General features: G+C 42.8%; 1 protein-coding gene across 2 annotated transcripts in view; it reads right to left on the bottom strand.

The window, feature by feature from the left end:
- Window positions 1-5,665: 5,665 nt before the first annotated feature.
- The window catches only part of CSNK2A2 (casein kinase 2 alpha 2), a 35,322-nt gene continuing 27,318 nt past the window's right edge, over window positions 5,666-13,669 (bottom strand). For both annotated transcript variants that reach the window (XM_061387360.1, XM_061387359.1), the window contains 3 exons: window positions 13,168-13,316; window positions 11,662-11,755; window positions 5,666-6,109 (listed from right to left, as the gene is read on the bottom strand). In XM_061387360.1, coding sequence (XP_061243344.1) covers window positions 11,679-11,755; window positions 13,168-13,316 — 226 coding nt within the window. In that variant the 3' untranslated portion in view covers window positions 5,666-6,109; window positions 11,662-11,678. The remainder of the gene's footprint in view (window positions 6,110-11,661; window positions 11,756-13,167; window positions 13,317-13,669) is intronic.

Below are 13,669 nucleotides of genomic sequence, written 5' to 3' on the forward strand. Positions count from 1 at the left end.
TGGAATCAAGATTGCCGGGAGAAATATCAATAACCTCAGATATGCAGATGACACCACCCTTATGGCAGAAAGTGAAGAGGAACTAAAAAGCCTCTTGATGAAAGTGAAAGTGGAGAGTGAAAAAGCTGGCTTAAAGCTCAACATTCAGAAAACGAAGATCATGGCATCCGGTCCCATCACTTCATGGCAAATAGATGGGGAAACAGTGGAAACAGTGTCAGACTTTATTTTTTTGGGCTCCAAAATCACTGCAGATGGTGATTGCAGCCATGAAATTAAAAGATGCTTACTCCTTGGAAGGAAAGTTATGACCAACCTAGATAGCGTATTGAAAAGCAGAAACATTACTTTGCCAACAAAGGTTCGTCTAGTCAAGGCTATGGTTTTTCCTGTGGTCATGTATGGATGTGAGAGTTGGACTGTGAAGAAGGATGAGTGCTGAAGAATTGATGCTTTTGAACTGTGGTGTTGGAGAAGACTCTTGAGAGTCCCTTGGACTGCAAGGAAATCCAACCAGTCCATCCTAAAGGAGATCAGTTCTGGGTGTTCATTGGAAGGACTGATGTTGAAGCTGAAACTCCAGTACTTTGGCCACCTCATGCGAAGAGTTGACTCATTGGAAAAAACTCTGATGCTGGGAGGGATTGGGGGCAGGAGGAGAAGGGGAGGACAGAGGATGAGATGGCTGGATGGCATCACTGACTCAATGGATGTGAGTCTGAGTGAACTCCGGGAGTTGGTGATGGACAGGGAGGCCTGGAGTGCTGCGATTCATGGGGTTGCAAAGAGTCAGACACGACTGAACTGAACTGAACTGAATTGAATCATGACTGATGGATTCATAAAACATGCAACTTTACCCACATATGTGCTGCTGTTTGTACTAGTAGTACTGCTCCTTATTTGTGCCCTCCAAACAGAGGGATTGATCAGTTCTATTTTGCATGAGTCTTATTTTTTTGTAAGTTTAAAAAGGAGAAAAAACATGTGGTATGTTTAACTATATACCCTGCATTATTGACTTTATTTCTGATGGGAAGGAAATTCTGTTTTGATCCAGCTTTGATGAGACTCAAATCTTCTGCTTACCTTTGCAGATTTTACAAAATCATATGAACTACTTGAATAATTTCTAAGGCCCCTGCCAGGGCCTTGGAAGGGACCCAACAAGATCAATCAAGCAAGCTGATGGAGAAAATGAAAGTGCTTGCTTCTCTTAACTACTCGTTCTCAGTGAGTATCCATGTGAAAACTGTGTTCAGTTTTTTCTTATGTGGGGGTTCAAAGTTTACTATGATCATGGCCTTGGCTAAGATGATTTGATGATTTGATCAAAGATATGGCGGACATAAATGAGAGGGTTTGCTCCTATTGTAGACTTGATTTCGGCAAGCTCCTTCTGGGGGCAGACTGTGTCTTCTGGGCATGTATCCCCTCACCTACCACAGTACCAGCATGACAGACACACAATGAATGAATGAATGGATTAGTGCTAAATGGTTACCTCTGACGTTGCCTTCTTTTCAAAGTAATGTAGAACAAATTTAACCTAAAATCACCTATCTCTCTCACAGAAACATGCATTAAACACTATACAGTCAACCCTTGAAGAGCACAGTTAAGGTCACCAATCCACTCCTCAGAAATCTGTGTGTAACTTATAATTGTCCCTCTGTATAGACTGCTTCCTCCATATCGCCAGTTCTGCATTCTCAGATCCAACCAACTGTGGATCATGTAGTATTTATTATTGAAAAAAATCAACATATAAGTGAACCCTGTAGTTCAAATCCAAGTTGTTCAAGGGTCAACTCTATTCCTTCAAGATTGTTTTCTCTTCATCAAGAAAGCTAAGGACTAAATACATGAAAAATCTTGATATGTTGCTTCCTTCAATGATTATGATTAGAGCAAGGTGGATGAGTCAGTTTTAAAAAGTAATAAATGAAAAAAAGCAGAATTTAATGAGGTAGTACTTACAATCTAAGTAGTGTATGCAGAAGCTCAACTGAGGTTAATCAGGCCATTAAAAGATGCAGAGGATGTAAAAGTAAAGTAACTGCATGAGGGAAAAGATATGAGGTGGTCTTGAGAATCCCATTACTATTACTATAGGATTGACCAAAAATTTTGTTCGTGTTTTTCATACATTAGCTTGTATGGGAAAACCCCAAATGAACTTTTTGGCTAACCCAATACAAGCAGGAGGGTAGAACCACTGCAGAAGCAGCAACCAATTCTGTGCCCAGCTGAGAATCTCTGGCCATGAACGAATTAGAGTCCTGTGTTTAGACAGAATATCTCACCTTGGTGGCATAGGTGTCAAAATACAAGATTATGGGAAGTAGATCAAATACACAATGTCAGTAATACATGTCAAACAGAGGAATACATTTCTGATTATTGTGATGTTTTGTTGTTTAAGATATTTGAAATAGTTAACCCATTTAAAGGATTAGAGGATCTGGTACTTCGAATTTAATTTGAAATGCTTAAAGGAATTTGAAACTAGACCTGTAATTATAATTTTAAAATGCTATGCAAGTTTAATTAAGTTTGTAAACAATGTTCAAAAGATTTTGATTGATTAAATCTATGAGTTTAGACTTAGATATGTTAGTATTTGAATGCTTAGGAAGATTTCAGCAGATTTTAGGTCTTTCATATAAACTATGGGAAGTGTTTGTGCAAATCAAACAGATTAAACATGTGGTTTACTTTCAATCTGTCTAAGGAAACTAGATTAAGTATGTGGGTAACGTGTATAGTTTAACCCTGGAGTCTCCAACCTCTGGGCCTCGGACCAGTACGGATACCTCCTGTCAGATCAGTGGTAGCATTAGATTAGAAACAAAGTGTGTAAAAAATGCTTTTGAATCATGCTGAAACCACCCCCCACCCCCGGTCCATGGAAAAATTGTCTTCCATGAAACCGGTCCCTGGTGCCAAAAATTTGGGGGACTGCTGGTTTATCCCATTAAGTTTTGAATTAATTGAACATCGATCAAAGATGAACCAAAATAAATGTTCAGATTTACATACAAAACAAAGCAGTCGGTAGTTATAACAGGATTTGTAAAGACACAAGACAAATTAGACTTTTAATCATACAGTTTAATAACTAAGATATTAAAAAAAACCCACCTGGAACTGTAAAAATCCCTATTAGTGCACAAAAGCCCTAGTTACTTGTGAAAAACCAGTGGACAGCATCTATTCATGTCAGTCTGAGGCCAGAACCCCAAGCACCTGGCCAGTAAAGGACACAAGGGACTTGCCTCACACTGGAGGGCAGTCTGTTCTTCACCCCTCCTTGCTGACAGGAACGGGGAGGTATAGTGATGAGATGAGAAGTTGTGCCTGGAGTCACCTCTTAGCTGGGAGCAAAGATGGAAGAGCACCTGAATGACAGGTGCTCAACTGGCAGACCGCTGAATCCTAGCTCCAGTGGTTATATCCGAAGACACTGGTAAAAGAGCCAGTGCTGGACAGATGAAGCTCCTGCTAATCTCAGAAGTTCAAAGGGGACTGTGTTGGGACTCTGCACGTTTTTGTTATTTTTGAAAACTTATTTTTAAACTTACATACACTAAAATGTACACTTTTGGGTGTGGTTTTGACCAAGTCATATAACCATCACCATGTTTAGGATACATCGCCCTCAAATTCCCTCATGCTATCTGTCCCTTTGCAGTCAAGCCCCCCAATCCCACAACCCCCAACCTTAACCCTTGGCAACTGTGGGTCCGTTCTCCATACCAACAGCTTTGCCGCTTCTGTGCCTACGTGCGTGCTAGGTTGCTTCAGTTGTGTCCCACGAGGCTCCTCTGTCCATAGGATTCTCCAGGCAAGAATACTGGAGTGTGTTGCCATGCCCTTCTCCAGGGGAACTTCCCAACGTAGGGATCAAATCTTCGTCTCCCTCGTCTCCTGCATTGCAGGCAGATTCTTTACCACCAAGCCACCAGGGAAGCTTCTTTTTCCTTAATGTCATATAAACAGAATCATCTAGCCTTTTGATACTGGCTTCTTCACTTAGAACAATGCATTTGAGATGCTCATTAAAGTTTGCAGAAGATTCTGCAAAGAGTTGCTCATGCATTCCACCATCCAGTCCCCTCTGGCCAGGAATATTTTAAAACATTTCTACCTCTCTGCATTCTTACTTTTGAAGGTTTCTCCATAGCATTTCAAACATTAAAAGGCAGCCATTTTTCATATTTAAGATAACTTTTCCTTGTAATTTTTTGAGAAAAGAACTTTAGAATTTGATTCTGAAATTATGTGATTATTTCATGATATTCTGTGACTCATCATTAATTATCATGAGAAAAATAACAGTTTTAAATTTTTATTTCTTGGTTGTGCTGCAAGGCATGTGGGATCTTAGTTTCCTGCCCAGGGATTGAACCCACTCCCCCTGCATTGGAAGTTTGGAGTATAAACCACTGACGCACCAGAAAATTCCTGAAAAAAATATTTTTAAAAGAAAATACTGAATTCTCAGTTCACAGGATTGGAGTAACATCTAGTTACACTTATTTTTATTTTGCAACTTTCTATATTAGAGCCAACACCCCTTCTTCAAGTCTCAAATATCCAGTAGGTTTCTGGAAAGTTCATAGGCCCTGGGCAGGCCTGACAGAGCCCAAGAATTCCATAGCTTAAGGCATCATGATGCCAGCCTACACCAGTGAGAGAAGGGAACAGAAGACTGCTTTTTCTGAACAATGCCCTTCCTAAAATAAAAAAAAAAGAAAAAAGATATGGCACAGTAATTCTTTTTTAAGATTTTATCTCACAAACATACAGACTGTGTAAAAATATTGTGTAAATTTGTTCATTGCAGCAATACTGGCAATAGTATTGGTAAGAGTCTATCCATAAAGGACTGCTTCAACTATGGTACATTACACAATGGAATAATATACAGCCACGAAAAGGGATGAGGTAGATCTATACATGCTAACAGTGAAAGCACAAGTTGCAGAAAAAGAAGGTAAAATCTACCTTTCTGATAAAATCCATTTTAATTTCAAAGTGTTAGTAAATTCATAGAAAAAAAGTGAAAGATACACATCAAATTTGACTGTGGTTTCATTTTCTCCCTGAACAGACATGTCTGGAGCTCCTGTTCCATTTTCTTTCACCTTTGATGGGCTTCTTCTTCTCCCAGGATGCTCTGAACCCAAGATCTGACTCCTTCCCCACCTTGGGTCAATGAACTGAACCAGCCTCTGAGGTCAGATTTTTCTGAAGTAGGGGGCCAGGGTGGACAGGATTTGGGGATGGAATGGAATACTGAAACATGCGCAGTGGAAAGCAAAGCAGGGATTAAGGCAGCTTCCTGAGTTCATGAGAGAGAATGTTTACCTGCCACCTGAACGGCTGTGTGACTCACCTGCTTTGGAAGGAGTGGTCTAGGGAGATGAATGCGTTCGAGGCAAGGCCCGCTTTCCTGGCTTGCCAAGTCTTGCTGGAATCACCTGCAGTGCCCCATCACCAAGATGGGTTCACATACCTATTTCATTTCTCATCTGTCCTGGAAACTGCCCTCCTCCCTCTGGCTAGAACCTGGCTCAAACGCTCTTCTATCTCACTCTGTTCCTCTGTGGCCATGGGGTCTCATTTAATGGCCCTTTCCACACTGAAAACTCACCATACGTTTCTTTTAAAACCTTTTATTCAATAATATATACTTTTAAAATTATAATATGTAACCGCCCGTCATGCCATATACACCCCATGCCCCCACTGGAGTCTGGTCAGCTGGTTAACGTGGTCTGCTGGAAAAACAGGTGGCCACAGGACGAACCAGGGGCGCAGGGGAGCAACAGTAACCAACAACCATTTCGCATACCCTTCACATTTCCCATGCTTTCTGGGTCAGGAGGAAGTCAACAGGAAGCCAAAGGCGTGAGAACCTTTTACATTCGGAAGTGAGGTTTGATATACGGTGGTGGGCTGCCCTTCGGTTGGTCTAGTTCGTGCTCGCCAAACCCGCCACCGTTTTGTGTCTGCTCACGGAACGTGATCTCTCTACACACGTTAAGACGTTTGATTTGGTTCTTGTTCTGCTTATGGAAAAGTGGGAGGAACAGCAACAGACCTGGGGAGAGACGGGAGGAGGGGAAAGACGGCATTAATCAATCTGACTGGGAGTGAAGAGAGGCCTCCACGGGCGAGTGGCTCCCTTCTGGGGAGCTGTGGAAATAGTCTACAAGCCTGACTTGCACATGTGGAAAACCAGGTAAGGACTGACTGGTTTCAGGTTTCAAATAGTACCCTTTCCCATCACCACTTGCAGAGGCAGTCCTGGCCCCTCCTCTGCTCTCAGGTCCAGGATGCTCATCTAGAAGCATCACTCTTGACCATCTCGGGCGAGCCCAAGCTACAAGTTCAGTAGCCCAGCTCCAGAGTCCTCATTAGATCTGACTAGGTTTACTCAGGATGTCTTTGGACCAAGAATCAGATGACTGTTTACACAGGGAAAGGCCCGAGGTGAATAAAGAGCAAAACGGGAGCTCAAGTATTTTTAACTCTCCCCTGGAAGTGGCTGTCTGGCATGGCCTGAAAACCTCATTCCTCCTGCCATGTCCAGCACAGCAGAGTGGGCGGTTGAGACGCCAGTGGCATTCTAGAAGCAGCATCTCAGAATGGTACCGGCAGTAATGGAAGGACAGTGCACCTGAGAAGTTGTCATACGGAATCATCTCATGACCCACTTTCTTTGGATACAGGAAGGGTTCAACTGCTTTGTGTTTGAGAAAGGCTGAATGGTGCATAAGGCTAAGAAAGAAATGACTCTTCAGCAAATGATTTTCAAGTGTCCAATTCCACCAAGGGAGCAGTGAGAACAAGGGCAATAACAAAAGACTCCATTGGCCACACAACAGCACGTGCCTGCCTGTGCTGCAAGGAATGGGGCTGGGGAGAGGTTTTCTTTCATAAATGCAGAAAACTGCCACAAAGGTTAAAGTTGTGCAGCGAAACAGTCAACCCCAAGCAGGGTTCTGAGTTGTACCTGAATTCAGGATTAAGTACCAAGAAATAGGACTGTCCCCCTACCACCCTAGTTCCATCACTTCTGCTAGAGGAGTCTTCACACCAAGGTGATTAACTGCAACCGCCCACCCACACATCTTCTCAATTCCAGGTTTATTCCTCCTCTCCCCCAAGAGACAGGAAGTACAAGCTTAAGGTCCTCGTATGGCAGTGGCTTGTGTCCCACTTGGCAAGGCTGGTGATTGTCAACATTTTTATTTATGAAAACAGATTTCACATGACGTTTTTCTTTCCTCTAAAGGGCAGCAGCACAGAAATTATACATCAGTCATCTAGTGATACAAAGTGGTGGTCACCCAGGCAGTGTTGCTTTTCTGCAAACAGGAGACAGTCGGCTCCGAGGTTCTGGAAGGTTTATTCAAGCTTTTCACTGGGTGTCAAGATTTCTGTCCCAACCTCTTTAGTCACCATTTACAGCAAGAAAAGCCAGCAAGTGAAAAACTGTTAATTTATTGATTCAGTGAACTTAAAAAAAAAAAAAAAACAAAACACAATCCCCAATACATGCAGTTCAGGATTAAGTATCACATTTGCAGCACATTGTTGAGTCTCTACATAGAAGTATGCATCACCTGTATAATCCCATTCCATCACTTCCCCCAGCCTCTGTAATACCTGGTTGGGGTTATTTCCATTGACACATCCATATAGCTCCAAAGCATTTATTACTGGTTTTGACCCAGATGTTTCCTCGCCACCTACCCCCCCCATATCCCCACCCTGGGGGTACTTTTTAATGACAAGATGTCACTCAGTCATAGATTTAAGCAGCTCACTGACAAACTTTGGCTTGTCTGCTCAAAGGGACCCTGCTTTTGCTTTTGGGTTTACATCTCAATGGCCTTGACGCTGATCAGTTACTATCCACTCCTATTCATGTGTAGGAGGGCAGGTTGCTTTCTCCTGTGTATGCTTGTGCAGTAACACAGGTTTCTAGATGAATCATTAATCTGAACTGGCATTAAAGGAGACTGTTGACGGGGCTCTCTCAGATCCATTTCAATGCATATATAAAAATTCTTCCAATTGTTTGTGTCCCCAAATTATTTTGCTTCCATCCTCATCACAGCAGCACCTGGGAGAAGCTAAGTCATTTCCCTGAGTAGGCGCAGGCGGAGGCCCACGGCCGCGGGCTCTCTCTGGGACTCAGCACCTGCCTCGAGAGCACCACCGTGTGGTCCCTCTGGAACCAACCCATGGGGGAGTGCCCATCTCAGGGCGTGTTCCAGAACTTGAACTCTGTGCCCTGCCTTGCTTTCACCCCTCAAAAGTCATGTTCCTTCCTCTCAAGATCTACCTTTGCACTGTTTTATTTTTAAACTGATTCCCTGTCTTCTTTAAACAACCCGCTCTCATGTCCTCTATCCCTGCCCCAAGGATTACAAACTCTTCTGTCTCCTCTAATCAATCAGATGGAGAGTACCTTCCTTCTCTGCAAGGGAATACACATGCTTTGAGCCTCATGAGTACTGGTGTGCTGAAGAATGCCTGTGAGGGGACCCAGCAGAGGGACCGATGTCCACACGCCTCATGGAACTGGCACTGACACCCCTCTGAGTGCTAAGAAGAACTGGGAATGCCTGGTCTGCATTATACACTCCGTGTATACTTCTCCCGCCCAGTCACCCACCGCTGGCTAGAATAGGATAGGGGTGGGCCAGCTGATAGGATCCTGGGGAGAGTGAGCTGCAAGCAAACCCGATGAAAATCTTAGCACTTCATCAGTTCTGCTCTCACCATGGGATTTCTCAGCTGAAGCAAAACCTTGCAGTTAGACCCACTTGTGGCCAACAACCTCTGATACACCCATCTGTATTTGGCACAGGAACCTTCTGTTCTCGCCACGCCAGGTCTATGTTTTTGAACATAGGCAGTACCTGAGATGACAGTGTAACACTACCCTGTTCCCCACATTATTTTTGCTTTTCTTTAGGAAACAGTAAATCCTTATCTTAGGCACTTTTAACCTGTTATAAGGTAATGAAGCAAACAAAATGTCTAATGAAACTTACTGAGATGAATTTAAGAAATAATATGCTAACCGGAAAGGATACTGGGTGGGTGAATCTACCATAGCTTTGTCTAGATATAAGACTAGACTCACACACACACTCTCTCATCCGTCTTTTGAATTTTCCAAGACTGCTTCCTAACCCAGGAAAAGACTCTAAAATCTCAGGGGAGCTAGGTCCATCTGCACACAAAATGGTTTTGGAGCTAGGAAAAGAGGAAAGGTCTGGACTAGACTCAGTTCAGTTTGGGAAAGAACCAGTCATAGTCAGCCAGCCACAAGTTGGGTGTCAAGACCGGCCTTGGAAAGGAGTGAGCATTTTAAACTCAGTTATGCTTTATGTCTAAGGCATGAACAGAGGTAAAAAGTAGCGGTGGCGAAAAAGTAAACTGCATGCATAAAATGGAACAATTACTCCCTTGCCAAGCTGCAGCCACAGAGCCTGAGGACAGGCAGGTGAGCTGTGTCTGCACATACTACATCCTGATGAGAGAGAGAAAGGCAGAAGTCAGTCACCCGACCCTTCTCCAGATGCTTGTATTGCCTCTGGGGGACTCAAGCAAAAGAAGCAGGGTTACTACTTCATCAAGACTCTCCAGCAGGCTCTCCCTGCCTGGTCCAGACAGGTGACGTGAAGGAAAAAAAAGAAGAGTGGGGGAAGGGAATGGGTGACAAAAGAGGAGATGGGTGGGGCAGGAAAGACACACAGTGGCACATCTCCCTAGTAAATAATAACCAACAGCTTGGTGTCGCCTAGAAGGGCATGTCAGAAGGTGTCTGACAATCTGAAACACCTGTGTGTTGCTGCCTGCCATATCAATATAGGTTCAGCCAAGAAGTGCTGTCCAGTTTCTTATTTTCAGGTAGAACAAATGTGTACATTAATATACAGGACGTGCAATGAAGGCAGGAAGCACTGGTTTGAGAACCTTAACTGAATGCATTTCCTGGCTTTGGGATCTTGTTTTGTTTGTATTTTAAGTTCCCACTGACCAAAGGACAAAAATAGAACCTACATTTAGAGATAGGACCTGCTACCAATATCAATACAATTTTATTGGAATATGGAATGTAAACAGATGCTTTCAAACAATCTAACCTTATAAAAATGTATGGCATTATTAAATAGTTAATAAAGAAATCCTAAAGTGTGATGTGGTGGTAGACACCTTGAGCTCTAGCCCAGTGTGAGAGGTCCCCACAGTTGTGGCATGGCTCTGCAGCTGGGGTCAGGGGGCTGCGTGCAAACCATGTTGATAACAGGTCCCCAGAGTAACATCAGCCCCCATTTTTCAAATCTTCTTAAACAAAATACAGCTTCCTTTGCTTAACACGAAGGCTAGCACAATGGATCCCTATCTTTGACACCTGTCCCAGCAGCTCCACTACCTCCCCAAGTCCCATGTATATTGCTCTCTCTGGTCGCTTGGGTTACGGGTGACCCTGCCCACATAACACCAGTCTCTGCATGTGAGAAAGACTTTTCTTTGCCAACACATTCATGGATACCTATAAGAGCTCAAAAATGCAGATTACCCTGATTACAGAGGGAAACTGTTTCTCATGGGGATAAAAAGGGGTAAAGGGTAGGAAAGGAGGACTTTCCCTCCCCTGCCACCCAATTTGTCTTTCCTGAATAAATTCTAACAGGATGTTTTTATCCTCCCTCCCTGAAGACTGACTTTCCAGCTTTAGTCATGGTTGTGAACAAAAAAATCTTTGTTTCAGAGATGTGCATTAAAATAGGTACACATACAGGGATGTGCTGGGAAATGAAGTTTTCCTTAAAAGACTGGAAAAAGAAAAAAAGCTACATGAAAAAAAGAGCAACAAGATTTTAAGGTTAGGCAAATCAACGAAGGTTACATACAGTAAGCTCCAAGTTATGCAACTTAGCATTCAAATTTTGATGGACCTGTCCGAGGCATCACAAGGTTTAAAGTGATGCCTCCTGACATCAAATGGGACTCTGCTGAGAGTGACTGCAGTTTGCTCCCAAACGAATACACTTAGAAGAAAACGGCAGGGATGAGGTACATTTCCCAGAGAGCTCATGTCGTTAAAAAAAAAAAAAAAGAAAAAAAAATACATAAAACATGAATCTGTAAAAGAGTTTAGAAGAAAAAAAAAATACTGTCACTGTTTTAGTATCTCCTTTTCATAAATGAGGCTGGTGTGTCAGTTCAGACTGCTAAAACTTGAGCCTGAATCTCACCAAAGGAAACCCAGACCGCAGTGGAATAGATAGGAAGTCAGATATTCAGAGCTTGTTGACTTCAACAGGTTAATTCAACAGTGGTCTCCTGTTAAATAAAGGAAATGTACAACAACTCCGAGTCTCTCATCTCCCATGCATTCCAAAGGGAGAGGCCCCTCAGATTCTCAACTATGTGCATCGTCAGGCTGCCCAATGGCAGCTCCCTGTAGACTAGTGCTGGGGAGTTTCTTTTGACAGACTTTTAGGTCTTTACTCTTCTTTGCGTTTAGAAGGAATGGCTAGAATTTCTTTTTATCACACTGTAGTTTTCCTTCAAGGTTTGTGTTTGGTTGGTTGGTTTTATTGGCAAGCATCAATGCTGCATTACCCGTCGCTTTCCAGTCTTCATCGGGCCGCCGTGAGACCACTGGAAAGTACAGCGTTATCTGCACAAGGCTGGGACTGCTCCTTCACCACAGGGTCTGCAAGAAACCAGGAGGACACTCAGCAGAGGCAGGACCAGCCCGGGTTAGGGGCAGACACCATGGCAGACCCGACCTTCCTCAGTGAGACAGAAACACAGGAAACCAGGGTTAAGAGGGCAACAAAAATCAGAGATGCTGAGAAATGACTGGGAAACACTCTCATAGTCAGCTCATACCTCTTCAGAGTACACGTGCAACTGCTGAGAATTAGGGAAAAGAGAGGCACAGAAACACCCACTGTCCACTGTTCAAAATTTCTACTCATTTTCTTATGTGTTATTTTCCTTGACTACTAATGACATATCCAACTCCTAATTTCTTCAAAGTATGTGTGATGATAAACACTTCAGAGAATGGAAAGGGTGAATAAAAGGAACCATTAGAAGGTCTATGGATTTTAAGCAACAGCATAAAAAATTTTTTGTAAGTATACCATGTATTTGGAAAAGCAGACAGATCATGATTTGCATAATACAAACATCAGTGTTCGTAATCCAATCAAACTCAGAGTAAAAACAGCTTTCTGTGATGGAACCTGGAGAGACGACATCCAGTTGCACTCGAAGAATGAAGGGTAAGATTTTTTAAAATCTGCTTTCAACTACAGTTCATGGGCAAGCAGGCTCACAACCAGAGAGCATGAATTCTTTGGGCAAGATTTACTTAATCTCCAGAGGGGGAAAAAGAAGGAGGAAAGATATTGAGGAAAGATAGCGTACTGGTTAAGCAACAGACAGGTTGAAAGGTCTAATCTTGCTTCAGACAGAAAACTAAGACAGGTCACTTAACCTCCCTTATGCTCAAGTCTCCTCTGTGACTGATTAAATGACCTCACACTGTCTCTAATGAAAGTCTGGGATATCCTTTATCAGAAGGAGAACCACATGCATGCAGATAAGTAAACAGTCACATGAACTGAGTATACACACATACTTCAAAGTGAGACCTAAGAAGTCAGTAATACAGATAGGATCTTAGCGAGGGCTTTCCATACTTGCTGTCCTTTCCTCAAATTCCTTGTATTTATTTAACTTCCTTCTTTAAAAATATGCTATGATCACCTTATTATTTTCAACAAGTCACTTGTTTTTTTGGAGGGGAAAAAATCTTTGATTAGGTTTCCACACAAATGTATGTATTTTAAAACTAAGTCTTAGATACTTCTGATCTATCAAGTTGGGGGTCATAGGCAATGGTCAAACAGACCTGACTCAGGGGAACTATAGCAATGAACAAGCAAACACCTGTGAACATCAAGAAACAGATCTGCAGAGTTATTTCAAGAGTCTAGAACTAATGGGGCCAAAACCCAAGGACAATTCATCCAAATTTCCAGAATTCTTTTGTCTGGCCTCAAAGATAGAAGGTGCAAGAATCTCCCTTTGACAAACCAGGCCCCAGAGACTCACAGAAGTACGGGTGCTCCATGGCCTCTTTGGCAGTCAGTCTCTGTTGATGGTCATATCGCAGAAGTTTGTCCAGAAGATCCAGGGCCTCAGGGCTGACGAGGTGTCTGTTCTCACTATGGATAAAATTTTCCCAGCGTTTCCGTGAATGTCTGAGAAGAAAAGTAAAGCATTAGTATTCTGAGGTTAAATTCCACAAAAATCCTTTTTAGGGCTAAAGCCAGCAAAGTCTTAGAGCACTGCACTGATTATAAGCTGGTTAAACCTCACTGTTATTGGTACCACCTGTCACACCCCTACCCCACCAGCACCCTCAAATAAAACAGTACTCTGAGATGGATACATACTTAATTAAAATGTCTACATTTGGTACAAAATTTGTGGAACCTTTCTAGATAATGTTTTATGCCTCAGGCTTTGAGTCAATTCTGGGTGAGGCATGGAGGTAGGTGAGTAATCTTTATTGTTCAGCAGATATATTTAGAGAGCTGGCCGCAGAAACATG

This window comes from Bos javanicus, chromosome 18 (genome assembly GCF_032452875.1).
Source record: "Bos javanicus breed banteng chromosome 18, ARS-OSU_banteng_1.0, whole genome shotgun sequence".
NCBI classification, from domain to species: domain Eukaryota; kingdom Metazoa; phylum Chordata; class Mammalia; order Artiodactyla; family Bovidae; genus Bos; species Bos javanicus.